Source organism: Oscarella lobularis, chromosome 19 (genome assembly GCF_947507565.1).
Source record: "Oscarella lobularis chromosome 19, ooOscLobu1.1, whole genome shotgun sequence".
Taxonomy (NCBI): domain Eukaryota; kingdom Metazoa; phylum Porifera; class Homoscleromorpha; order Homosclerophorida; family Oscarellidae; genus Oscarella; species Oscarella lobularis.
Genome location: NC_089193.1, coordinates 244130 through 269054, shown reverse-complemented (window position 1 = coordinate 269054; position 24925 = coordinate 244130). Strand labels below are relative to the sequence as shown.

The window sequence follows — 24925 nt, the reverse complement described above, 5'->3', positions numbered from 1 at the left end:
CGTCTCTCACGTTGTGCAGGTGTCTGATCCCATTTGACGGCACGATCAAGTCGAAACGCGATTGAGCGTGGAGAAAGTTGAACGACCGTCTTGCAGTTGGAGGCTCGTCGCTGCCGGGTACGCACAACGCCGCATTCTCCTCTAGCTCTGTCGTCATCAACGTTAGCGCGCTCGACTATGCTCTCTCTCATCGCAGATATAACTGAGCCCATTTCACGCGATGTAGACGATCGAATATCCCTACGCGACCGAAGATAGGTCGAAATGCGCTGGAATCGTCGTCAAAGCGGTCCTGACAGTTCTCATGGAAGCAAAACGCATGGTGAATCGCGAGCGCGTTCCTCTCGATTCTACATATGCAACGAAAAGGTTTCTCTGCTTCGACTCTAAGCTCCTTAAGCGTTTTTCGTTGCGTTTCGTCCCGGTTTTGTTGAGATACTGCAGATAGCGAACGAAAATTCCAAACGGTGACGTCATGCACATATTCGATATCTTGCTGTTTGTCTAGATCTTGTTCCTGTTTTTTCTTCCAATCGCTGCACGCGGAGCATTTTTTGGTGGTGCGCGTAGATCTTGCTTTTCAGTTCAAGGGGGGAGGGGGGGATTTTTAATTAAGCGATTTAGACGATCGATTCTCTCCGGAACCGAAAATAGATGGAAATAAGCTGTAATCGTCGTCGAAGCGTCTCGGACAGTGACTGCATTTGTCGTCATTCGAAAATCGAAACGCGCAGGTGAGCGAGCGCGTTTCTCGTTATTTCCTACATGCAAAAATGCAGCGAGCAGTTGCTCCATAATTTGACGCTGTTCCTAAAAATTCACATTGCACAAATGTACATGTTTCAAAATCTCGAGTCATATCTATCGCACTGCGATTAATTCGACCGATCGAGTTCGCTGCGTTCGTTTCGAAAGGTGAACTCGATTGAATGAGATTGAGCGTTTTTCCCTTCCCGTTTCGTTTCGTTTCGTCGATCGTGAACGAAACGTTGACGTCACGTCGAACATGGCGCACGTGCATGCAAGCGTGCACGTGTTCGTCTCTTGTTTCCCTTTTTTTGGGATAAACGCTGCACACACGTAATTTCTCCTTTTATGGTAGTGCGTAGAGCATCGCCGTCTCTTTTGACATCGTACGTCTAAACTAGCCCCGTACCCATGGAGGCCTCTCCCACGAACTTCGTTAGCTGGATTTTTCCAAAAACTCCGTTTGTTGGCAGCTAACCAAGTTCGTAAGCCTTGTCAAAGGGCCTGACCCTTCGCGAGACTTGTGAATCTGCGCAGTAAAGACACAAATGACGTACAACCTCACTTGTTTTCTTCTTATGTGGAAGCTCGAAATCGAAGAAAAAATAATTTACCATGAACCTGGTTGCACCTTTTCAGGTGTTTCTGTTTTGCAATTACTACTTTCGTTTTGAAAAAGTCTAGAAAACCTTCTAGAATTGTTCTAGTACATCCTATAGAGTAACATCTGCCTACATGGAAGAGTTTCTATGGAGTTTCAGCATATTAGCCCGTTGAAGAAAGGACTGATCTTCTTCTTCAACTGCTGAAATTCAACCGAAACCTTGTATGTAGACGAATGCTACCTTGGAACGTGCCAGAAAATTCTCGAAGGCTTTCTGGATTTTGTCAAACAAATATCGTTTTAGCTTTGAAAGGGCGACGGTATTTCCAAAACACAAAGGTGGGACCGGGTTTCTAACACCTAATTTTAAGATTTTTCTTCATCAATTGCGAGCTTCCACACACTTGCTTCTACAGAGAACGAGAGTCATGTGCATCTACTGTGCAGAATCGCACGTCTTGGTCCCTAGCCCTCGTCGCTAGGAGAGGGACGGTCTGATGAAACGCGCACCCTCTAAAGTGTCTCAGGGCGTGTCCAGCAGTGCTCAATGAGCGAGCTTCCTTGAGGTCACGTGCCCACGTAATTAATTTGCGGTCTTCATTGCGTTAGGATGTCGCGTTCGATTCTAGGGCGAGTCGCCTCGCTTGTGCGACAGTTCGTCTCCCGCACTCATTATTTTGTTGGATTCTACTGTAGGCGGGGTCGAGGATCTTTTGTGATTGGCTCACTGCAACGTATTAGGAGTCTTCACAATTTAGAAGTACACTGCCTTACCTTGAAAGCTTTTAGTCGATTGGCGCCATCCTCACCTGATACAATGTCGTCCTTCTTTCTTTGGTTTGTACTGTTTCTTTGCCACAGTGGGGTGTTTCACCCGGCAGAAAGTATCCCGAAGGATTACTTTGAAGTGAAAGGTACAGAAGTAGCGTAAGACGTCTTTATCGTTTAGCGCGCGGAATCTAGATTTCGAAACGGTACTTATCCCAAAACATAATGTGAGCATGTAGTTGCGGCTATGAAGCGAAAAGCTACACTATGTCTTTCCTGTCTTCTGGCAGAGTCACATCCCTAGCTGTACAGTTGCCTCGCAGGCCAGTCCCTTCACCTCTGATCTCGGATGTCACGGAGAGGAGAAGGGCCTGGCCAGGACACACTAGTCTACTAGTCTGGAATCTAGCTCTTTCACCACGTGGTTGTGGGGGAAAGGGTCTGGTACCACGGCCTATTCTTCAACCAATCCGTTATGCGCCTAATTGCATTATGCACGGTTACGTAGTAACAGGGCAGTGCAGATAATTACGGTGCATGGTTCCGCTCAGCACGGGGAGACGGATTCCCAAGTGCAAGGACCGTTTCCACATCCGACACGAAACGCTGAGTCATTGCTGGGATGGATGAGACGAGAAGAGGGTGTGCGTGTGACGTGTGCGTAGGCTGACGCCATCTATTTGCAACATCGATCTCTGATTGGTCCGCACGCACTTTGCAGTGCGGGACCACCAGCTACAAAACCCTTTCCCACAATTACGTGGCGAAGGGGCTGGACTCGAGACTACTCGTCTACGTCATTGACGAGTTGCGTGAAATTGGGTGCAGTGAGTGAGGTTCAAGCAGTTTCTAGTATGTCTCATCCTAAACTCTCAAACTGCTAAGTCGTGATATTTTTGATCATATAACGTTGTTTAGAGTGACATTTTTTGAAGAAAATAAGTTCTCGAACAAGCCTAGTCAAATTTTAAATTTTTTGCGAGAAATTTCCAAAAATTATACTAAACCAAGAGAAAAGAGATGTGGTTTATAGTACTTTCAGGTAGAAAAAACACATATTACCGTTATAGCTTGAAATTGTGCAACCGGATTGCTTTCTCATATCTCATGATCTTCAATGGCAAATTCCTTTTAGAAGTTGATAACTACCTAACGGTCGAATCTTAGAGATAGCAATGCAGGAAGACTGCATGCACGATTTGGTGGCGTTTGAAGGCGTAGAAACGGTTGGCTAAGAAAAAACGTGCGTTCCAATCTAGATCACGCTACCCTTCTGTACTCTACTGGCGATATCTCAGCGAGAATGCAATCTACGACAATCGCGTCAATTTAGCGAGATGGAGGAGGCTTTAAGCTTTCCAACGGTATATAGCACGTATCTGTGCGATAACGGATAACAGAGTTAGAGAGGCTGTTCCAAAGCCGATGGGTGTGTTCGAAAGACCGATCACGTGACTTCCTAACTGCGCTTACTCCCATACACCATAGATAGAGGAGAAGGAGGGATAGGAAACTCCCCTATCACGTGACCGTTTTTGTGTCCCCATGACTGATGCGGTCATAGTGACAATTGTCCCGTACATATTTGCCTTTTCCGCGGGTTTCTGAATCGGTTTGAATAGCGATCTTTACGAGAAATTTGCAAAATTTATAGCTCCGCTAAAGGTACTTTTAGTAGCCCTAAGCACTTGAAGCACGCGCCTGTAAGTGTAAGTTATTACGGTCGGCGTGACAGCTTGCACAATATCGCTATTAGCTTCGCCAGCTTGCCTTTTCCAAAGCATGTTTTGCTTCAAGTACACGTCTAAAGAGTAGGAGAAGTGACAGAGACGGCTCTTATTCTTGCCTGCGCTCCCTAACTTTCGCTATAGCCGAGATTTCAGCGATGGCGACGCGCGCTACTACCCCTTTTGTCAGAGAGTACACTCCGCACTCGAAGGGTTTTTTAGATTAGAACGTTTACTACCCTGCGGGAGAAAGGCAAAGCTAATGCCAGAGGGTAGCCACTTCCCAAAACTCTGTCTAGTATAAGGGCTAAATATCAATCCAGATTGAATGAAGTCGAGTCATTCGGAGACTTTCGAATGACGAAATGGCATCTTCTCGCCTTTTTGCGCTCGATCGAAACTTTTTTGTGCTGTTGAAGCAGCCGAGGATATCATTTGGAGCTCTTGGGGACCGATTTTCCAACGGATTCCTCCGAAATGCGCTGCAAAAATGTCTTCGCGTCTTCACGAAGAAGTTCAAGCCGCGGAACATCCCGATCGACAACCTTATCTGAAATAATCTGCTCTAAAGCGCTCCGAAACGGATCAATAACTTGTGCATCAGTCATGGGGACACGAAAACGGTCACGTGATAGGGGAGTTTCCTATCCCTCCTTCTCCTCTATCTATGCATACACAACTGGCACTGAGCACGTGAGTCACGTGCTATCATATGCATGTTGGCAGGGATGGCGCGCGCGCTAGACAGAACAACAGGCTGGACGAGCCTATCAGGCTGGACCGAGCCTGTATAGATATAGACTGTCGTCAGACTGACAGAGAAGATCTCGACACAATTCGGAGAGACGCTTCGCCCATGATGCTTCTCGAGAATGTCCCGGAAGTGGTGACTGAGCGTTTAGGCGCGAAGCTGTCAAATGAGCTCGTTCTGCTGCGCGACGGATCCAGGATAAATCGAGGAGTTATTTCTTTTCATTACATCATTAAAGCTTGAAATTTCAGGTAGTACATGAATCATTTCTTTTGTGTTCTAACGGCTACAACAAAAAATGCTGATTCTAATTAGGGGATCACGGACTAACAGGAGGGAGTGCGAAGAAAAGACGAACAAAAAGGCCTAGCAGAACCAACAGTCCACACACAAAAGCAATCCAGTTACAATACATGGCTCGCCTAGACGCTCTTCTGGCACCATTCAAATCTCCTTTATCTACCCGACTTCGAACCTATGAAACGGTAGTCTTTATTACAAATTAAATTGAAGACGAGGGCTCTTATTATTAGAATATGCCAAGCAAACCTGTTTGGAGAACGACAAGGCGATAAGACCAATAGGCCAAAAGCAGCACAGAAGAGTGAAAATCGTTAAACTACGATAGTCGTTGTAAAGTCCCTGAAAATACAAGCATTTTAAAGTGGTCATATAGCTGAGAAGACTCCGGGTCATACACAGTTTTCTAATTAGGCAGCATTAGAAATACACTTCGTTTAAGGAAAAACGCAAACGCTACATGTTTACCATGTCCAGACATAAATCTGATTTTATCACACGATAAAATCTAAACTCAGTACTTACTGAGTAGACGTTAGGGGAACTTTTATAGCTACCAGTGGCGAACACAGTAGTTGCTTCCGGCTCTTGCTTAATTTGATTGGATTCTGCAGAAAATCAGAGGATGCTTTATTACAGAAAAACGGAACAAAGTCATGCGAGGGTGAGAAGGACAATGAGTGTGATCAGGACGCAGGGCGACGGACAAAGATCATTCTTTATGTATATATTCCTATTGCTCACTCGAAACCAAGCGACATTTAGAGATAGGAGTTACACGCTTTTCAATGAAAAGTCTACAGCATCAGCATACGCCTGTGCCAGTGTACGTCCGCAATACCGTGGTTCATTTGACAAAGCGACGCGAAAGACGACAAGTTCTGACGCGACGAAATTAATAACGTAGGTATGGATATTACTAAGGATCACACGGCGCACTCAGCTTTACGTCGCATGATCATTGTCCTAACCTGACGGGATAGATTGCGGAAAACTGATTTCTGACTCCATAAACGGTCGAGGGATCGAAATCGGAGATGAAAATGACGCACAGGCATATGAGGCAGCTGCCTATACAATGCGAGAGTGTGAAAACTCGGGTTCTAGCGTAGGATAGGCGTTTAGACCGGACTATGAAGTTCAAAGGAAATGACGCACAGAGAAGCCAGGTGAATGCCGCTATAAAGGAACTAGTAGGCGTGTCCCAGTTGAAGTACGTTCTACCTGGCATATGCAATTATGGAGTTCATTTATATAGACAAAGTGCAGTTTAACTGAACGCAGGAACATCTCAAATATTTCGAGAATAATTTTCGATCTGTCAGTCTGTTTCGAAAACAAAGAATATTGCGATCGAGCCTCGGAGTCCCTAGCCTCGGGATCCCAGACTAGCCACATCCGAGGCGTGTGCTCGGGAGAGTTGGGGGTTTCTGTAAATAAGTCGGTACGTTTTATGCAATTAAGTGTAATTGTTGCACTAGGCGCTTCGCCAAGAGCTTCTCCGATGCAACATTTCTGCTCCGCGAACATGGTTACGCCGAAAGGTTTTCAATCCTTTCGTGGCGCTTTGTCGAAAGAAAGGCCCATTCTAGACAAAACGGCTCGCGGTCTTCAAGTAAGCGCTGTGAAGCTTAATCTTATTACTACGTCACTAATGTGATAGGGCAACCAAATACATTGCTCGTGTGTTCATTGGCCAATGACGCAGACAAGCGTACCGCCATTAGGCTCTCTACTCGAATCCGGCTCCGATATCGAACATCTGTTCACTCCCTCGAACGGCGAAGCGACGAGCGAACGAAACGCGAACGAAATATGGTTCGCGATCTGTTGCCCGAGAACGATTCGAACGTGTTCGCGCCGTCGCGACTCGCCACTCCGGAACGAGACGAGCCGTCGCCTCATCGCGACGCCGAAAGCTGAAAGTGTCTCGATGACGTCCCGGTTGTCGCAGCGGAAATCTTGGCGCTCGACGATTTCGTGCGTACAAGGTGAAAAACTGGTCGATCGCGTTTGATCGACTTTGCCCCGTCACAGTCGACGCGCGCTGTTATACGTCGATCCGCTCATCGATTTGATCCGTCGCAATCGGTTGCAGTATGAGACTCTCGACTTCGACTATCCCGTAGCGTCGTTGAACGCCTTTCTCGGTCGATCAGTTGCCGGCAATCCGTGCGGCGACGGCTGACGCCTGCGACGCGTGTCCGCCCTCTCCGTTACGCACTGGCTTCGATTGGACAACACTAGCTTGCTTAGCAGGGTTTGGCTCAAGGACTTTGTCAGTGAAATAAACGCTTCGAGTCGAAGTATATCCAAGTGCATGTTGCTAGGAGGATTCTTGGGCTTTCGGCGTGTTTTTCTGAGACTGGGCAGAATTCCTTTTTGTTACGCCCGCGGAATTTTCGTTTTCTCTTGCTCAACAAGTCGCACAGTGGATATAAAGCCCAAGAAGGTAAGCTTTGGAGTTCGTGTCGTTTTGGACAAACGCTGCACGCGCGTGATCGTTCCAAATCTTTCCTTATTTGGTTGCGCGTAGAGGTGCAAAAAGAAACGCTCTCTCTCATGATATCGTTGCGGTTAATTACGCACACCCGACGTCCAATAAGAGAAACTTCGGCGTCATCGTTCGCGAGGGAGTATACATTTTGTCGTGCACGGCGCTCTCCCTCTTCACGTGAGCCCGTCGCTTGAGAACTCGCTCCTACGCTTGGTTAGTCGTTGGAAGACAGGGAGCCAGAGGGTCGAGCGATATTCCGACGCATCGTCCTGGAGCAACGGTGCGAAAGTGATTAGAGGCACATCCCTAAGACCTCTAGGGGCTTTTGCACTAGGAAAACACGCTCCGCCTTACACGCGACAGCGTCGGCGTTCGCCGGCTCTCCTCCTCGTCGAGCAAACGATGAGCGGGTCTCTTCGGCGGTGGCGACAGCCGTCTCCCGGGGTAGGACGCTCACTTATGGTGGGTTCTAATCTAATTCATGCCGTTGGTGAGGTTCGGCTGGGTTGCGAAGCGTCTGGACCTCCACGTGGTGCGACCTGGGTTAAGCAAACACAGACGCGCTTCTTTTTTGCTTTTTTGGTATGTACGTAGTTGTTTTGTACGGATGCTGGCTTGGTTTGTCTAGATTTTGGCTCGCGAAAAGACTTCGACGAAGACCTTCGTTTTGTTATCGGATACGGTGTCAGTTGGAAATGAGATGTTTTATCTCTTTTTTTATAATCTCTTGCTTTGTCTCACACTGCAATTGCTTTTTTTGTTTTCATGACTTTTGGTATGGTACAGTAGTTTTGATAGGCTTTTAGGCGTATAGTAGTGGTGAAGAACATCTTGATATGTATAAACGCGCAGCCGGGAACTAAGTAAAATTTCTTTGCGCGTCAGTAACCGTCGCCCGGATGTTCGTCGCCAGACTTCACTCGTCATCAGCTCAGCAGGGGGGAATATCGTTGCGCATGCTCGCCGTTAGATGCGGTAACAATAGGTATCAGCCAATCAGAACGCAAAGATCCCTTTTTCCAAATATTTTTGTCTGGGCCAAGGTGTAGAGGCTTTAGGAACATACCACTATCACCTAATCGTGCGGGACAAAGCAAAAGCTTTCATTTGAGGACCCACGAATTTTTGATACATGCTCAGCGTTAGCAGATAATCGGCCGGTAAGACAAAAACCCGACCGCAGCCAGAGAAGACGGTCTTCTATCTTCGCGAATAATAGCTGAAATTTCACGTACGTTTAGGATGATGTTTACTATCGCCCGCCCAACTGGTTTGGCGCATCAATTCAGTAAAACAGGCCCTAAATGTCATTTTAGCGCGTTCGCGTTCTCCGCGGCTAACGCCGACAGTTCGCCGTCTTTAACCGCGAGACTCACACAGTATGTTTAGCATCAACGTGCACTACCGTGGACGGACAGCGGAGGACTCACATTGCCTGACTTGGGCACAGGGAAAGGAAACAGATTATTCAAGCCGGTAACGGCTGACTCTGTACATGTGAGTTCCTCCGCTGTCCGTCCACGGTAGTGCACGTTGATGCTAAACATACATGTGTGAGTCTCGCGGTTAGAGACGGCGAACTGTCGGCGTCAGCCGCGGAGAACGCAAACGCGCTAAAATGACATTAAGGGCCTGTTTTACTAAATTGATGCGCCAAACCAGTTGGGCGGGCGATAGCAAACATCATCCTAAACGTACGCAAAATTTCAGCTATTATTCGCGAAGATAGAGGACCGTCTTCTCTGGCTGCTGTCGGGCTTTTGTCTTACCGGCCGATTATCTGCTAACGCTGAGCATGTATCAAAATTCGTGGGTCCTCAAATCAAAGCTTTTGCTTTGTCCCGCATGATTAGGTGATAGTGGTATGTTCCTAAAGCCTCTACACCTTGGCCCAGACAAAAATATTTGGAAGAAGGGATCTTTGCGTTCTGATTGGCTAGTACGTATTGTTACCTCACCAACGGCGAGCATGCGCAACGATATTCCCCCCTGCTCATCAGCTCACGTAGCCGCCCACGTAGCCTCGGAAACCCAGACTGACTAACGCGCGTGCGGCGAAGCCGCCTAATTACGCGTTACGAAAGACCGCTTGGGCTGATAACCAAACCTACTTTGTTAGCGAAGATCTTGCTCTACTTTAGGCGCGAAACCGTCGCTCTAAACGAATCCTCGTACAGCCACGCGCTTCACGAGTCGAATCGCATCCGGGATGCCGCAACAACAGACGTGTGTACCAGAAAAAGTCACGTGATAGCGCGAGTTACACATCCCTCTCCTACTTAATCTCTGCTCTAACAGTAACCCTTTCTCGCCGCTTTAGCGCGCGCGAGAAGGGTCGATGGCTACAGCTCACGCTGATTTTCTAGCCGAAATCAGCTCATGCCGCTCTCCGAACTTGCTTCTATTTTCTGTTTGTAAGTCGAATTCGGTAATGACATGACTCGATAAAAAGTGAGGTCCCCTAGGAGGTCACGAGCAGTTTTTGCGTTGGCGAAACGGAAGGAGAGGCTGGAAGACGCATGTTTATCGATCAGTTTAAAGGTATTTGTACAGGCTACACTGCACGGTTGCAGTCGACGCGTCTCAACCGTTTCCCATCGCGAAAGAGCCAAATCTAAGCTTGGCTCTTTCGACGCTCGTCTCTCCTCCTTTTGTCAGTCGAATGCTTTCTCCGACGACTGAGAGAAAGCTTAGGGATGTTTTCACTTCGGCTAGAGTATATTCGCGCGGGCAATGCTCTCAGGGGCCGTTGCGAGCAAAAGTTTATTGGCACGGGCTGTACTGATCCCTCCAAAGGGGGCCTCACCTACTGTCTCGTTTTGGGTTCCGATTTGCTATCATCCTTGCTTTACTTCTTATGCTAACGATAATCAACGTAGCTTTCTAGTAGTCTCTCGCTGCCAGACCTTTCTCCGAACTGTCTAAAAATCACAGGGTCTGAGGGAAAGGGTATGGGCAGACTCGGTGAGATAGAGCAGGCAAATGATTGAAAACAACAAGGAGATACGGAATCAAACAATCGCCTATGATCATCTCTCTTTTAATAATATGATCACGTTCGGTTCGTAAACGCCTAAAGGCAGTCTGGACAGATCACGCTCTCACGTGTTCGTTGCCCAATGAAAACTTCGGGCTCAAATGTGATACGCGTGAGGCATTGGTACCAAGCGGAGCGATTTCCTCTGTTTACTCACCGAGTAGGGCTATCGTACTCGCGCATTGGAATAGTCAAAGGATCGAAGGAAGTTAACAGAGGAGAAGATGGAATTTACTTGTCGTTGGCGAGCCTTTGCCACTCTCTTCGCTCTCTTTTGGGCAAACAGTAAGAAATCAGAAACCCGTGTGTTTTTGGCGAAATTGAACAGTCTGATTTTTAATACCTGGTTACCTGTGTGATAGAGGAGAAACGTTTCTCAGGGAGTTATGTATATGTCAGAGTATAACGGCGAGTGGAATACGCTAGTTAGAGCTAGAGGGTGGGGCAGTGCCTGAGGCGAAATGCGGCGAGCGTTGGTCGTAGTAGTGTGATTCGCCTATATAATGGCAGGCGATCGCGAGCCAATATTAGCGCGAATTCAGAAGCCACTCTTCGCGGCCAGATGGTACATGGGCCCGGAGGAGTTTTGAAACCCGATACACACAACTCTAATTAGTGCTCATGTGATTGGCTTTTGATCACGTGTGTGTGTGTGTGTGTGTGGAGGGGGAAGGGGGAGGGGCAAAGCAATAATGAACCTACTTGGATTTCTTGCCAAAGTCTTGGGTCCTCCCTAAGCAGTTTTTCCTTGACGCATGCACTCACCCCCTACAATTCGTTAATAATGGGAAAAGATGCCTTCTTTCTTATTCTAATGTTCCTTAGGTCAAGCGGAAGTACGTGGTAAGAACATCACTTGTTGCGGCGGCAGCAAGGCGAAGAACCAACGAAGGGAGAATGTCAAACGATTTTAACGTTGGTCTTGATTGCACAGGTCCGGTTACTGGTGATTGCACTTTTGAAACTGGCTCTTGCTTCTGGAACAACGTCATTTGCGATGACGACGATTGGCTTATCAACAAAGGCTTGACTCCCTCGTTCAGTACGGGTCCCTCTGTGGATCACACGAAGAGTACCAAAAAAGGCAGGCTGCTTCAATCAATAAATCTATTGCAATTATTATATCTTTTTTCAGGTCACTACCTTTATTACGAAGCGGGACGTTTCTTCTCGCAGCTGAAGAAGGGACGAAGAGCTATACTCGAAAGTCCCAACATCAAAGCGACGCCGTCGTCGTGCATTATAAAACTTTGGTATCACATGTTCGGCAATCAGATGGGCTCTCTCCTCATTTATCTCAAGAGCGACACGGGTTTCCGACTTCTGACGAAGATCGTCGGTAATCAGGGCAACGTTTGGCAAATGACCAACCTGACGCTGATCAGTTTCACCGACTTCCGCGTTCACATTATCGCGAGTCGAGGCGAGGGCGAGAAAAGCGATATAGCGATCGACGATATCTCGTTCAGTGGATGCAGATTTGACAGTTCAACGTCGAACACCTATTGCTCGCAAGGTGCACAAAAAAAAATTATTACTAATTAAAGATTTTCTTTTAGTTCTTAAAACGGGTTGCGCTGACGGAAGTCGCGAAGGATTTTTCAGTCAGGCCAACGTTGCCGGTTGCCTCGGCGACTGGGACGGCTTAAAGAGTCTGCGCGATCGACCGACGCGCCGTCACTGTGGCAACCAATTCGACGACGGAACGAGCGTGGAATGCGTCGCTCCCGCCGACGTTTGCGATTCAGCTAACGGATGGCAAGTGTGCGGCTACGGCGGAATTGCCGGCGAAATTCCCGGGTTAATTAACAGTGCCGCATGCAAGACGGCCGGCTACGTACGCTTCAGTGCCGGAATCAATCACTGCAGCATGCGCCAAAATGTGTGCGAAAAGCCACGAGCTAACATAGACTACGGTTGCACGCATTATGACGTTGATTGCGACGAGCCGTTGTGCTGTGGGCTTTCATGCACCGATCAGTCGAAGGTTAGGTGTGATGGGGCTTTCTGGCCCGGCGCTACTTCGTACACGCATCTTTCCACTTTTTCCGGATGCTCGCGTTTGACGTCGAGCGACGCCGGTGGCGTCATGTGCTGCTGTAATTAAAGCGCACAGTATATTGTATTCGTAATTAATTATTGATTTTTTAGATAATAAGACGTTCGTTCCGCCGACGAAGTCTCCCGGTTTGTGCGCAACGTGTGCGTTCGATCACGACATGTGCGGTTTCTATGAAGAGAACGAGGACAATTTCAACTGACAGCGCAATAACGGGGGCACTCCCGGGTTCAATACTGGACCGGATAGCGATCACACTACCGGCACGTCATCTGGTGCGAGCATATAATCGATTTCATCATTTTGTGACGTTGATTTGCTGCGCGTAGGGTTTTACATGTACGTCCAAACGGGCTTCTTTGTCAGTGTTAATCCCAATGACGTGGCAATTCTAAGAAGTCCCGAGTACAATAAGACCGAATTGGCCTGCGAGGCATGCATGCTCGAATTCTGGTACCATATGTACGGATCAACAGTGGGATCTCTTGAAGTAAGTAACCTAACCTAAATATATGAATATATTATATGGGTGTCTTTGTTGCAGGTCTACGTTGAGGAGACTTTTGACAAAGGCGTCGTCTCTCGTTCTCCCGTCTGGAGTCTCTACGGTGACCAAGGCAACAGCTGGAAACTCGCCCAAATCTATCCAATGAACGTCACGTCGCCGACCTTCCACTTTCTCTTCCTCGCCCGAGCGACGGGCGGCATATACGGCGACACTGCCATCGATGACGTCACAATCAAATCGTGTCCATCGTCGCCGCCGCCGCCTCTGTCGTGTCCACCCAACGAGTGGCGTTGCGCAAACGGACGCGAATGCATTCCGATGATCCAGCGTTGCAACGGAACGAAGAACTGCAAGGACGGTTCGGACGAGCTCGGCTGCTTGACCGAGTGTCACGATCTCTTTTGCGTCAGCGGGGGAACGTGCTACATCCAATTTGGCGAAGCCTATTGCCATTGCCTTGTTGGAAAATACGAGGGACGACGATGCGAGAAGCCGATTCCAATGACGCCGGCTTTGACGATGAGGCCGATTCCAATGACGCCGGCTTCGACGATGCCTGTAACGACACGAGCACCGACTTTGGCGCCGACGGAGCCTGCCTGTATAATAAAAGCGTGTAATGCGGCGGCGAAAGATTGCTTCTGCAGCGTTCTCCGTGAACCGTCTTTGTGTCTAACGTGTGAGACAGATATATGTCGCCACTGCGTCTGTCAGGTGATAGTGCTTGGGAAATGGTGCAGCGTCACACAGATTCTCGTTAGCGGTCCAAATCCTTCTTCAAAGCCGAGACCTACGGAATTGGCAAGAAGCACCCATCACGGTATTCTCTGTGTAAACATTAATAATGATCGCTACTTTTTTCATTCTTTAATGTAGCTGGTATGTATGCTGCTATTGGAGTGATCATTGCCGTTGTGAGCATCATTGTTGTCCTTCTTATTATCTATCTTGTTTTGTCTAAGAAGTACGTCGTATATTTTCGCGCGATTTTTTGTCCTTGCCACTTTTAATTGGGCGTTTAATAGGTATCAGACTCAGAAGGACGTCGGCGCGAGCCGAACTTGTACCGGGGTTTTGCCTGAAGCGGCTTCCCGTACTGGTAATCCTATAAACGGCGCTGAGGACGGCGAAACGGACGGCATTGACGATAATGACTTAGTGAGTCTTGTTTGATGCTAATAGGGTTTGAAAATAGGCGTTTAATTAGGAGGCTAAAGCCAATCCTCATGCGAAAATGGATCAGTGACGTTGTTTATTCACGCACAGCCGTTTCGAGTTTTTGTGTTGGAGAACTTGTATGGTACTCGTATGCTGCGCCTTGTCGCTTTTATAATTTTTGGTTAGACGCCTATGCTGCTTATTTAGAACCTCCCATAATTGTAATTCGCCAGAACCTTGTGTGTTACGTTCTTCAATGGATATCGAAAACGAAAATACCAGTGTCAAGGTGAATTTCTTTTTTGAGATTTTTCATTCTGATATGCTTTTCAATTATCCTGACCCAAAGAGGCAGATCCTATACAAACCAGACTAATATCCTTATTTTTAGATGAGCTGTCTCTGTTTTTGATAGCGATAGGCCTAAGGGCTGGTGTTTCATAGACTAGAGTGGCAGAACGATAATGATCTCGCTGGAGAATATGAGTTGTGGATATGCACAGTTAGCGAGAGAGTTTGGAGACAAGGAGTGAATAGGCCTCTAGGCCAGCTAAAAAAGCCTTAAATATGCTGGTCTTACGCTATTGAAAAACGGCTCCTTAATTAATTGTCTATTTTACTCTATATCGCGTTGTCCGGGATATGATGATGTCAGGCCGAGATTAGATGACGCGAAAGAAAACAAACAAACCCTTCTTGCTCCTATGTGCGACACGATGGCTCCGCAACTGCTATGTGCCAGAGATGCTAATCACCTAAGCTTTGAAAATAACAGACGCGCGTTCGGCCCTGTCAAGCAGGGAACGCGGAAGCGGTTCGAAATTCGACTATTGATACGGGACTCTACTCGCGATGGATAATAATTAATTTCGAGACGTCACGGTCGTTTTCTACAGTGTGAGGTTTGGAGCTCAGTGCCGTGATATAGAGAAACAGCATTTGATCGTCGGAATCGAGAGAAACTCACTCGCGATCTTTGCGTTTCGATCGGGCTTCGAATGCGCAGACACTATCCGTACCGCTTCGACGACGATTCTCGGTTATTTCAATCCTATTTGCGGTCGCATAGGGAGAATCGATCGTCTACATCGCACAAAAAGCGCCCAGTAGAGAGAACACATTTTAGGTCGAGCACGCTAACAAGATGGTGGGCGACCGAACGGAGTTCGTTCCCTCTTTCTCGCGATCTGGCGCTCTTTCCACCGTCGTCTCCTGTATTGCACATTCTTAATTCTCTCTGACGGACGTCGATTCGCCTTCCTGCATATGCATGCTGCATAGTCTACGTGCCCGAGGCAAATTCGAAGACGTTCTCGACTTCGTCGTTGCCCGCGATCGGTAGGAAACCTTAGCAAAGACCTCTTATAAGCGAACCAGTGTGTCGCTTCGAAGCGAGGCCCCTCAAGGGGAAACATCTTTCGAAATAAACGGAGTCTTACGCGTCCGATCACTGGCATGCAGAGGATCGTTTGCAATTTCAACGCCACGCGAGTCCAAGTCTGAAGGGGCCATCTGTTGTTCATTTTCGAAGCCGCGCACGAGCGGATATTTTATAATATTTAATATACCGTGCGTCATCAAATTTGGAAGTTCCCTGGGGCGCTCTTCATTTCGTGCCAGGCAGCAAGAGCATATACGCAGAGTAAGTCAATTACGATCGTACTGCTCAGTGTCTCAATAACCGCGGTAACGAATATCAAAGAATCGCGGTATTCCAAGTCACTGTTGAGAAATCCGCTAAATAATCTACGCGTCCGCGATCACTGGCATGCAGAGGATCGTTCGCAGTTTCAACGTCACGTGAGTCTGAATCTGAATAAGCCATCTGTTGTTCATTCTCGAAGCCACGCACCAGCGGATAAGAATATTTCATTTGACGCGCGTTTTCATATTGGGAAGTTCCTTCGACCGCTCTTCATTTCGTGCTAGGCAGCGCCAGCATATACGCGGAGTAAGTCAATTACGATCGCTCTGCGCAGTGAGTGTCTCAATAACCGCGGTAACAAAAAATCAAAGAATCGCGGTACACCCCAAGGAGAAATCTTTTATATAGGCAAAGGAAGATGATTCTCCTGAACGTGTGCTTGGTGCTGTTTTCTCTGCTCTGCGTTGCCCTGTTCGCAGTTCTTGGTCAAGGCAAGTGTCGAATAATTTGCCTACTCGCGTCGACTAGCGCCCTAAGTTTCCCCGATAGACGACTTTCTCTATCGATCTCCCAGATTGTGTTAACTAGTGCACGTCTCCTTTTTGTGTTCAATTCCTTCTTTGGGGATGGGGTGGGGGTGGGGGTGGGGGTGGTAGTGGTGGGGATGGGGGGGGGAGTTAATTAAGTCTCATTGCGAGCTTGAGGGGAGAGTTAATTAAGTCTCATTGCGAGCTGGACTTCCATGCATGCGTGTATTTTTAGGTAGATTCCCAGCTGTTGTTTCGCAACATGCCTTGAAAGTGGTGTATTGAGGGCGTTCGTCTATCACATATCTTTTTTTGTGCACGCGCTGCTTAGCCGCTCCAAGTGCAGGGTGCGAACCACAATTCAGAATGAACAGACGCACGCGTGCATGTATTATTTGATCATTTCCTTTTCATATTATTTCCGCTCTCTCCGCCTTGCGTTTAGGAATTCGCACGGCTCCGGGGGATGGTTGGGAACTATTTTAGTCAAGATCGAATATTCATTTTCGTTATAGTACGGTCTCTTTCAGGAGATTCGAATCTTTATCCGTTTGGCTCAAGTCAAGGCGACATTCAAATGCGAAGAGTTGACGACGGTGTATCTTCTGTCATTTCTATACCAACCTGCTTTTACGTTGGGAGAACGCGCCATCGTGACGCTTACGTACTACCGGCATACTATAGTGGTCCATGCATTCTCTTGATTCGTTTTTCGGTTTGCATAGATTTCCAGCAATGGGCTTGTAGCGTTCGACGATGAGTTCAGAAGCTTTAGGTCAGTGTTATTTCCCGGGTCAGATCTCCCTTCCATTGTGGCGCCATTCTGGGACGACATTAATACGAATGACCGCGGCAGCATTTTCTATCAAGCCTACACCGACGTTTCGTCAGAAATATTGCAGCAAGCAAACAACGACGTGAAAAATTTCACCAGCACATCGTTCGACGCCACGTGGGGTCTTGTTGCGACGTGGGATCGCGTGTCACGCTTTGGCAATTCTTTACTGGTAAGCGTAAGGAGTATATTACTCTATGACATTAAACAATGCCTTTGCTTTATTTTCTTGTTCTAGGTCAATACGTTTCAAGTTGTGATAGTCTCAGACGAGCGTACGTCGTACGCATTGTTCAATTACCCGAACGCCGATCAATTTCAATGGAGCGGTTCGGCGGTGATCGGATACGTGGCGAGCGATTTGAGCACTTTCGAAAATCATGTTTTGTCTCATAATGACTCTATTATTTCGGTCGTCTCCTCGTCTAACGTCGGCGTTCCTGGTCGGTATCTTTATCGTGTCTCAGGAACCGTTGGATGTGAGAGTCGAAGAATTCATCATTTTGTTTGTGATTATTATTCTTTTAAGGTAATGACGAATGTGTGCGTTTGCAGTGTGAAAACGGTGGAACGTGCACTTCGGTCAATTTCCCGTGCAGCTGCCGTCCAGGCTATACTGGCACTTTCTGTGAAACTGGTGAGAATAGGCACTTGACTTATGTTTAATTAATAGGTTTGAATTGCAGAAATTGATAAATGTTATTCAAATCCGTGTCTGAATGGTGGAACATGTTCAGATCAAATCGCTAGTTTTACCTGCGACTGTCCACCAGATTTCAGCGGACTACGATGCCATATAGGTAAATGATCAAGACATTCATTTTGGTTTCGGTGCGATATAATGCCTTTCTTTATAGCCGAACCTCGCTGTTCGTCGCGCATTGAAAACTGCACCGATTTTGTTCAATGTGCAAAACGCGTCTTTCCTTGCGATTCACCCAATTATCTCGATACGTTCTTCTCACGCGCTTGTGGCACAAAGGGCAATAGCAGCTTCAACACGTGGTTGAGCGAAGTCTTAGTCTGTCTAGCGAATCTAACAAGCAACACCATTGCTGACGTGTACGGTCTGTATCGCAACGTTGCGCCGTTTGGCGAAGAATGCCGTCTTGTCGACCATCGTCTATTCAATGGCCTCGGTAACTGTGTGCGGAGAGACAATCTATGCAACGTTTCCTTCGATCGGGACGACGCTATATTTTTGCGAGACGTGTTGGAGTCATCATCGTCATCGTATCGAGATGTCAATTTCGATATAATGCTCGACGTCGTGCGATCTTGTCCCAGTCCAGCTACTAACGTTGATGAACTTAGATCTGTTTTGGAAGCGAGAGACTTCGTGATATGTGGGAGAATCGAAGAATCGTTTTCGTCTATTATTCAGTTGCTGAGAACTGTAATCGATGGTTTGATCAGCGGAACCGGTTCGTCTTTACGTCTAAGCGACGATGCGTTGCTCGAGTGCGAAAGTCGTTTAGTCAACAAAACGTCCGGTGTTTTTGGAGTTACTAGCAATGGTACCAATTCAACAAGTTTAGTCGATATCTGCCTAGCACTAAATAGCAGTGACAGTTCCAGTGACGTCGCGTTTGATTGTCCTCTTTGTGGCGATGGCATTGTCCAAGTTGATTCTGAAGAATGCGACGACGGCCGTAACGACGATGGAGACGGATGCTCAGCCGCTTGTTTGCTCGAAGATGGCTTTGGCTGCCGGGTTCCAGTGGAAAATCGAACGATCTGCTTTAATCAAACTTGCGGCGATGGGTTACGAGTTCCTGGCGAAGATTGCGATTCTGGTTCAAGCGGCTTTGGCTGCGATTTGCACAGCTGTCTGATACTCGACAGTTTTGAGTGTCCGGTCAACAACGAGTTCGACGGTCCGAGTCGGTGCTTTAATTGCGGGAATGGAATTCGAGAGTTCTTTGAAGAGTGCGACACGCCGAATGACGGTTGCAACAACACGTGTGGTATTGTCGACTTATTTGCGTGTGCGGGCGAGCTTGGAGAGGAAAGCGAATGCGAGCACGCCGCCGTCGATTTCGACTTCGCCGATAACACGACACTCAATCGTACGGTCGTTTACCGCAAGGCCGTTACGGTCGTTCTGTTGGCGCCCATGCAGAACAACTTAGACGCGTCCGCCTTTGGAGATCAGGTTTTTAGTTTCTCCTGAGAAAAAGATCTGAATAATTTTTTTTGAAGAGCTGGAGAGAAGTTGTTGTTGAATTGACAAACGCTTTGAATGGTCTAAGAGAAAGGGTGCGCTTGTTATATAGTGTAGTAAATTTCCTAATTGATTGCTCACAGGTGATTTTCAGCACGGACACTGCAGTATTGGCCAACAGACTGACTGTTGAGGAAAGCGCTAGAATTACCGGTATTTCTACGAGTCAGTTTTTAACTATTTCTGGCACGTAAGTGAAGCAAATTATTCTTCTTACTTTGGTTAAAATGACTGTTGTCTTCTAGTGAGGGGTTAAGAGTTTTACGCGGTTCAACTCCAGTCAATTTGTCTCACGTTCTTTTAAGCATCGGCTACTTTAGCTCAATCTCTACTCCTGATTTCAATCCGAGGTACGTTATGTGGTGTACTAAAGCTATATGAGCTAACCTCATCCTATTATATAGGCATCTTTTAATTAAAGTCATCGATTCGAATGGCTATCCAACTCCTGTTGTTGGTGTGACGGTTCAGTTTGTCGGGGAGAATGACAACGCTCCTGTCTTGACGATAGGAAGTGAGAACTGAAACGTTGTCAATATAAATTCCTATCTTTTCTTTTAGCCCCTGTCACAGAATACGAAGAAGGTCTTCGAACACCTATTGACGTCACAAGCAACTCTCTTAATCTTTCAGACTCAGATCATCAGTTGTAAGCATACGTTGCCTTAGCTGTGTACACCCATTGTTGCGATCTTTTTCAGCCATCTTCTTCGTTCGGCTACAGTGAAAATTTGTTCAGGTGGAAGTGGGTCATTAGCCGTCAAAAATTACCCAACTATCGTCGAGATAGAAGTAGGAGCTCTAATTAGGATCTAATTTCTAGCGTCAATTTTTTAATGTGCCAGGTCAAGAACACAGGAAAGGAAATTGTTCTCACAGGAAGCGCAACTACTGATGTTTACAAGGCACTTCTTAATAACGTCACCTACGTCAATTCGTAATTACGCAAAGTTCTAACGTTTTTTTCCAAAAAAGAAAAATTTAGTGAGCCCGATTTTGAAGGCCTGGCTGACGTCTTTATCGAATTTAACGTTTCGGATGGAAAATTTTGGACTATCAAACAAGTTCGGTGCGCCTCAACTATGCATTCCTGTTATATTTATTGGTTATCGTACTCTTTGCGCAGTGTCCGACTGATTGACTTTAACGTCGCTCCGCTTGTCAACTTTTTTCAATCTGATGAGGCTACAATTACTTACATCGAAGGACACCCACCCAGTTTCTTATCTGCCAGGGTAAACATAACGGACCTCAACGATGCGTCGATGGCGGGGTAAACTATTCTCTAAATAAACTGTTCTATTGACATGCTTATATCTCTCCACAGAGCAACGGTTTCTCTTCTAGACGGTCATGTTGGTGACGCTTTGGTTTTTGATAGTTCAATAGCTGAAAAATCAGGAGTAACAGTGCATAGTCGACAGAACCGTCAGAATGTCGTAGGTTTATATAGCGTTTTCATTAATTGACTTGCAGTTATTAGATGTTTTGCAGACACTGTCTGGTAGAGCAAACATCACCATTTACGAGATGATTTTGTCGTCGTTTGGCTTTGTCAATAATTACGGGCGGCCCGTGAATCTTTCATCGGACTCGAGGTAGAAACATATTTTTAGCTCGCCTTTAGCTACGCGCATTTTCTTGTAGAATTATTTACGTCGTTCTTTACGACGGCCAGAGTCGCAGTGTTCCGGCAAAAATTCGCGTTGTTGTTATTCCAGTTAATGACGAGCCTATTCTTCGATTTACGCCGACGGGTCAACCTGTGCGATTTGCTCCGCTTGCAAACAGATCTCATTCAATCACTTACACTGAGAACGGGTCGCCTGTAAAAATATTACCATCTCGTACCATTCTTGTCGATGTGGATAGTTTTTATGCTGGCAATGCGACGATTTTATTCAACGCTTCTCGCAGTGGGGACATCGTCTTGGTCAACATGAGCACTGCTGCTAGACACGGAGTCGTCGTTATAGGACAGGGCACGTCCAGTGTTCTGTTGAGCGGCATTGCGTCGCTTGACGCGTATCTAGAGGTAGAAATAGAGTTTTATCTGTTCTTTTGTTTTATTTGTTTACTCACAGATCTTATTCACCGCCACGTACAACAACACAGCTTCAGAGCCTGATCAAACTGTTTCTCAAGTTATCATTAGGGTGTGGGACGACGACGGGGCTTCGAGCTTACCAGTCTTCATATTCGTATTTACTGAATTCGTGAACGATGGTCCGAGCTTGGATTTGGGCGTCGGCGTAGGAAAGGACGATCGCATAAGATTTATTGAAAATCAAGAAGCTGGCCAGCGTATTGTAAGTCGGCCCCTCGACGTCTCTATCAGTGATTCGATTGAGGGCAACAGCATTGAGAGAATGACAGTTGAATTGACGTAAGAATACAACGTACATAGCAGATAAACTCTTAGTACAGTACATGTATTGTGTTTTCGCTTATTTCTGGGCAGCGCTGATTACCCCGACAAGCTTGATGACGCTGAGTACATCTACTTGCTAAGGCCTTGTGATGGCCTGTCTGTGAGTGAAAGCTATTCATGTTCTCTCGTTTCTTATCAATGTGTTTCAGTATCAACCGGATCCATCTGGCAAACTCTTAACTTTCACCGGCTTAAACGACGGCCAGGTTTATATAGAGCATTTTGGCAAGAATAGCACTGCAATTACTTGTACGTATAGCTCTATGCTTGCACCATCAGAGAAGTGTTCTACGCTTCTTCGGCTGACGAGCCAACAAATTTTCTTAACGGCACATCTAGGAGAACAATTGGTCGCAAGGTATACAGACATACAGGCTATGCGTTGCAGCGTTGTGAAATTTACTCTAAGATTGTGGTAACTGTTTTTGACAACGGGCATCCTTCTGCAAGCAGCAGTGCCGTATCTCATGTTGACGTCGTCAACGTCAATGACAATTCGCCTCAGATTGTTTTTCGAGGAGAGGGTAATTGCATTTCAGAGATGACAAGTCGTCGTCGTCGCCGTCGAGGCACAGAAGAAAAAGGGAAAATGGTAATACATGACGAGGAAAAAATGGAGATATATCACGAGGAAACGTTGGGTCGAAAGAAAATGGTTAGAATTGCCAGACAATTTTCAAATGTTCTTTATTTCTTTTTCGTTACTGCAGAGAGTCAATGTTACTTCGATTCAAGTCAAAGGAACGTCAAACGACAGACTGAACCCAGGAGCAACGATTTTCGTGAAATTTTCTCACGAAACAAACACGCCGCGAATACGGATGCCATCCAATCTGCTACGAATTGTCACATTTTCCCCTGAACACCTGAACAACGTTTCATCTATTGCATTGTGGGATGACAAACGCACTCTTGCTATTGTATTTCCAAATGGAGCCTATTACCCCAGAAGTACGACATCCTATCAAACTGACGACGTAAAACTCACTTTCAATAAATCTCCTCACAGTTAGTAAAGAGTACTTCGAGGCATTTACATAAAAGCTTTTTTAGTTGATCCTTGCAATGAAAGTCTGTCATGCGATGACGGCATTTGTCACTCGTCTGGAATTTCTTGCCGTGTTACTGGTACTTATGCTCTGACCTATGACGAAAAACCGTCGTCACCGTCGTCTTTTCCGACTCGTTTTTTGGCAATTGGAGTTGTCGTTGATGAAACGACAACCATCGTTAATTGGGCTGTTGTTGCTTTAGCGATCTTTACCGTTTTTGTCACGTCAGTGATCGTGGTGGCATTTGGCTGGCGTCACAAAAGGTTAGTCGATAGAACGCATCGTCATCCTCACTGCTGCTTTTCTCTTAGAACTCGTCGCACTTAAATGACAATGAACATCCCGATACAAGAGATGAAAAATGCAGCTGCTCTTAAGCTTCTTCAATTCTGTTTTCTCTTTCTCTTTCTATTGTCTGCATGCTTGCCTTAATTAAATTTCTGCTGTGTTATTGTTTGTAGAAAGGCTGCTAGCGATCTGCGGCAAATTACAAGCTATGGGGTATTCTTTACTTCTTCCACGTGGAAGAGTCGGTTCGCCAACGTCTGCTTTCTTCTACGAAAGTTTTGTGCGTGCGTCTACACTGTACCGAGCCCGCGCAGAAGAGGTTATATGTAGCAAACAGAGCAAACAGGTGGGCCTCTACGTCATTGACCTGTTACGTGAAATTGGGTGAGGTGAGTGCCAATTTTTGAATCGTAGCGGACGCTGAAACGCAGAAACGCAGGCACACTAACAGAGCAGAGATGTGTGGTCATTAGTTTCGTGGATCTGTCATTGCCTTTATCCTAGATGCGCCGAGATACCGCCCGGGTAGAGAATACACGTGTGTGGCTATCAATGTATTTATATCTGCGTTTTTGCGTAAGCTACGTTCCAAAAAAAAGGCCGACCACAGCAACCGACAATCACATGCACTACTTGGTCAATGACGTAACGAGTGCGCCCAGGCCCTTGTCCTCCCCGTGTGTTCACCTTCGATGAGTATACGAGTGCTTTGAAATCAGACACCTAGGGTAGTACTTTCGAAATAATTTCGGCCGTAAGTGAATTTTTAGGCGAAATTGAAGAAGATTCATCGTGCTTCCTTTCTTCCAAAGGAGCATTGATGCATGTATAGCGAACGCCGTTTTCTAGAACTCCTTTCTCAAAGTACTCTTTTTATCTGTGACTGCAACTATAGGTATCGTTTCTTTGTTCCTAAATTTAAGTTTATTACGGTAGGATTATGTACTTATGGAAATGAAAATAGAGCGCTTTCTGGACACGGGCCTCATAGACCTGATGGTAATGACTGCACTCACTTCGGACTCTTAGCAAAGGTCACACTATTAATTGGCATAAGATTTTAAGGCTTGTGGAGACTTATAATCGGCCTTCAAGTTGCGTAAGATGTCTCATCTTTTTTTGTAGGCATTTGGGAGGAATACCTATTAGGAAAAAAGTTCCTAAACGTTTTTTCTCTTTGGAACATATATACATACGTACATATACAAATCTTTCAAGGTTGTACGGGACATTTTTTTGTCGTTCGTCACGTGAAAAGGAATTTCTCTCAGCAAATGCGACGTTCTCGACTTCGTCGGGGCCTGCAATCGGTAAGCAGCGTTAGCAAAGACCTTTTTTAAGCGATTCAGTCGGTCGCATCGAAGCGAGGCCTCTCAAGACGAACTGAATCTTCTGGTGGCGATGAAAGCAAGATGTCTACGGTCACATACATGCGAAAACCCTTTTCTGAGTTACTTCGATTTTGGTTCGACGAGAGACGGATCACGAAAGAGATTCATTATTGTTTCTTCGACGAAAAGATCATACTGGCGTTGGAAATTCAGATCTTGCCTTCAAGTAAGCTCTTAATTAAGTACGCTACATCAATCGTCTCATTTTATATGAGATCAATGGTCTTATCCCATTCCTAATTAGTCATAGATGAGATTTTGCTCTGAATTTGTCGATCTAGTCTTCCTTTCCTAATGAGTCATAGATGAGATTTTGCTCTGACTTGTCCATGTAGTCTTCCTTTCCTAATGAGTCATAGATGAGATTTTGCTCTGA

General features: G+C 46.4%; 2 protein-coding genes and 1 long non-coding RNA gene across 9 annotated transcripts; all 3 read left to right on the top strand.

The window, feature by feature from the left end:
- The first annotated feature begins 6682 nt into the window (after positions 1–6682).
- LOC136198349 (uncharacterized) lies at positions 6683–8170 on the top strand. 2 transcript variants are annotated; one of them, XR_010672765.1, is made up of 4 exons: positions 6683–7175; positions 7228–7349; positions 7434–7674; positions 7729–8170. It is a non-coding gene; the product is annotated as an uncharacterized lncRNA (long non-coding RNA). The 2 variants fall into 2 exon arrangements; XR_010672764.1 differs by having other exon boundaries at positions 6683–7349.
- Positions 8171–9714: 1544 nt separating this feature from the next.
- LOC136198403 (MAM and LDL-receptor class A domain-containing protein 2-like) lies at positions 9715–14381 on the top strand. Of its 4 annotated transcripts, none has more exons than XM_065988339.1 (8): positions 9715–9808; positions 9860–9935; positions 11257–11274; positions 11366–11515; positions 11567–11947; positions 11991–12530; positions 12583–12765; positions 12820–12959. In XM_065988339.1, exons 2-7 carry the CDS (start codon positions 9914–9916, stop codon positions 12690–12692), a joined length of 1221 nt encoding a protein of 406 aa, XP_065844411.1. In that variant the 5' UTR covers positions 9715–9808; positions 9860–9913; the 3' UTR covers positions 12693–12765; positions 12820–12959. The 4 variants fall into 4 exon arrangements, with proteins under 4 accessions (XP_065844411.1, XP_065844409.1, XP_065844410.1 ...); XM_065988337.1 differs by lacking the exon at positions 9715–9808 and adding an exon at positions 10282–10716 and having other exon boundaries at positions 9915–9935; XM_065988338.1 differs by lacking the exons at positions 9715–9808; positions 9860–9935 and adding exons at positions 10002–10543; positions 10596–10716.
- A 912-nt stretch (positions 14382–15293) lies between these two features.
- LOC136198306 (uncharacterized) lies at positions 15294–23381 on the top strand. 3 transcript variants are annotated; one of them, XM_065988222.1, is made up of 28 exons: positions 15294–15494; positions 15549–16155; positions 16210–16292; positions 16859–16992; positions 17054–17335; positions 17402–17642; positions 17693–17800; positions 17850–17963; positions 18021–19318; positions 19366–19422; positions 19471–19577; positions 19633–19737; positions 19792–19901; positions 19949–20036; positions 20089–20179; positions 20233–20324; positions 20373–20456; positions 20514–20660; positions 20715–20826; positions 20882–20985; positions 21035–21422; positions 21472–21773; positions 21849–21918; positions 21968–22024; positions 22078–22176; positions 22228–22473; positions 22529–22826; positions 22872–23381. In XM_065988222.1, exons 3-28 carry the CDS (start codon positions 16220–16222, stop codon positions 23195–23197), a joined length of 5133 nt encoding a protein of 1710 aa, XP_065844294.1. In that variant the 5' UTR covers positions 15294–15494; positions 15549–16155; positions 16210–16219; the 3' UTR covers positions 23198–23381. The 3 variants fall into 3 exon arrangements, with proteins under 3 accessions (XP_065844294.1, XP_065844292.1, XP_065844295.1); XM_065988220.1 differs by having other exon boundaries at positions 15294–15798; positions 15859–16155; XM_065988223.1 differs by having other exon boundaries at positions 15294–16155; positions 22872–23133; positions 23182–23381.
- Positions 23382–24925: the final 1544 nt, after the last annotated feature.

Excerpts from the sequence above, each read along its gene's own strand:
- LOC136198306 (XM_065988222.1), top strand. The coding sequence starts at position 16,220 with ATGATTCTCCTGAACGTGTGCTTGGTGCTGTTTTCTCTGCTCTGCGTT. Across the intron at positions 17,643-17,692 it reads TGTCTCAGGAACCGTTGGAT|GTAATGACGAATGTGTGCGT; the intron begins GTGAGAGTCGAA and ends TATTCTTTTAAG. Across the intron at positions 20,325-20,372 it reads AACGTCACCTACGTCAATTC|TGAGCCCGATTTTGAAGGCC; the intron begins GTAATTACGCAA and ends AGAAAAATTTAG.
- LOC136198403 (XM_065988337.1), top strand. The coding sequence starts at position 10,656 with ATGGAATTTACTTGTCGTTGGCGAGCCTTTGCCACTCTCTTCGCTCTC. Across the intron at positions 11,948-11,990 it reads GAACACCTATTGCTCGCAAG|TTCTTAAAACGGGTTGCGCT; the intron begins GTGCACAAAAAA and ends ATTTTCTTTTAG. Across the intron at positions 12,531-12,582 it reads CGGTGGCGTCATGTGCTGCT|ATAATAAGACGTTCGTTCCG; the intron begins GTAATTAAAGCG and ends TTGATTTTTTAG.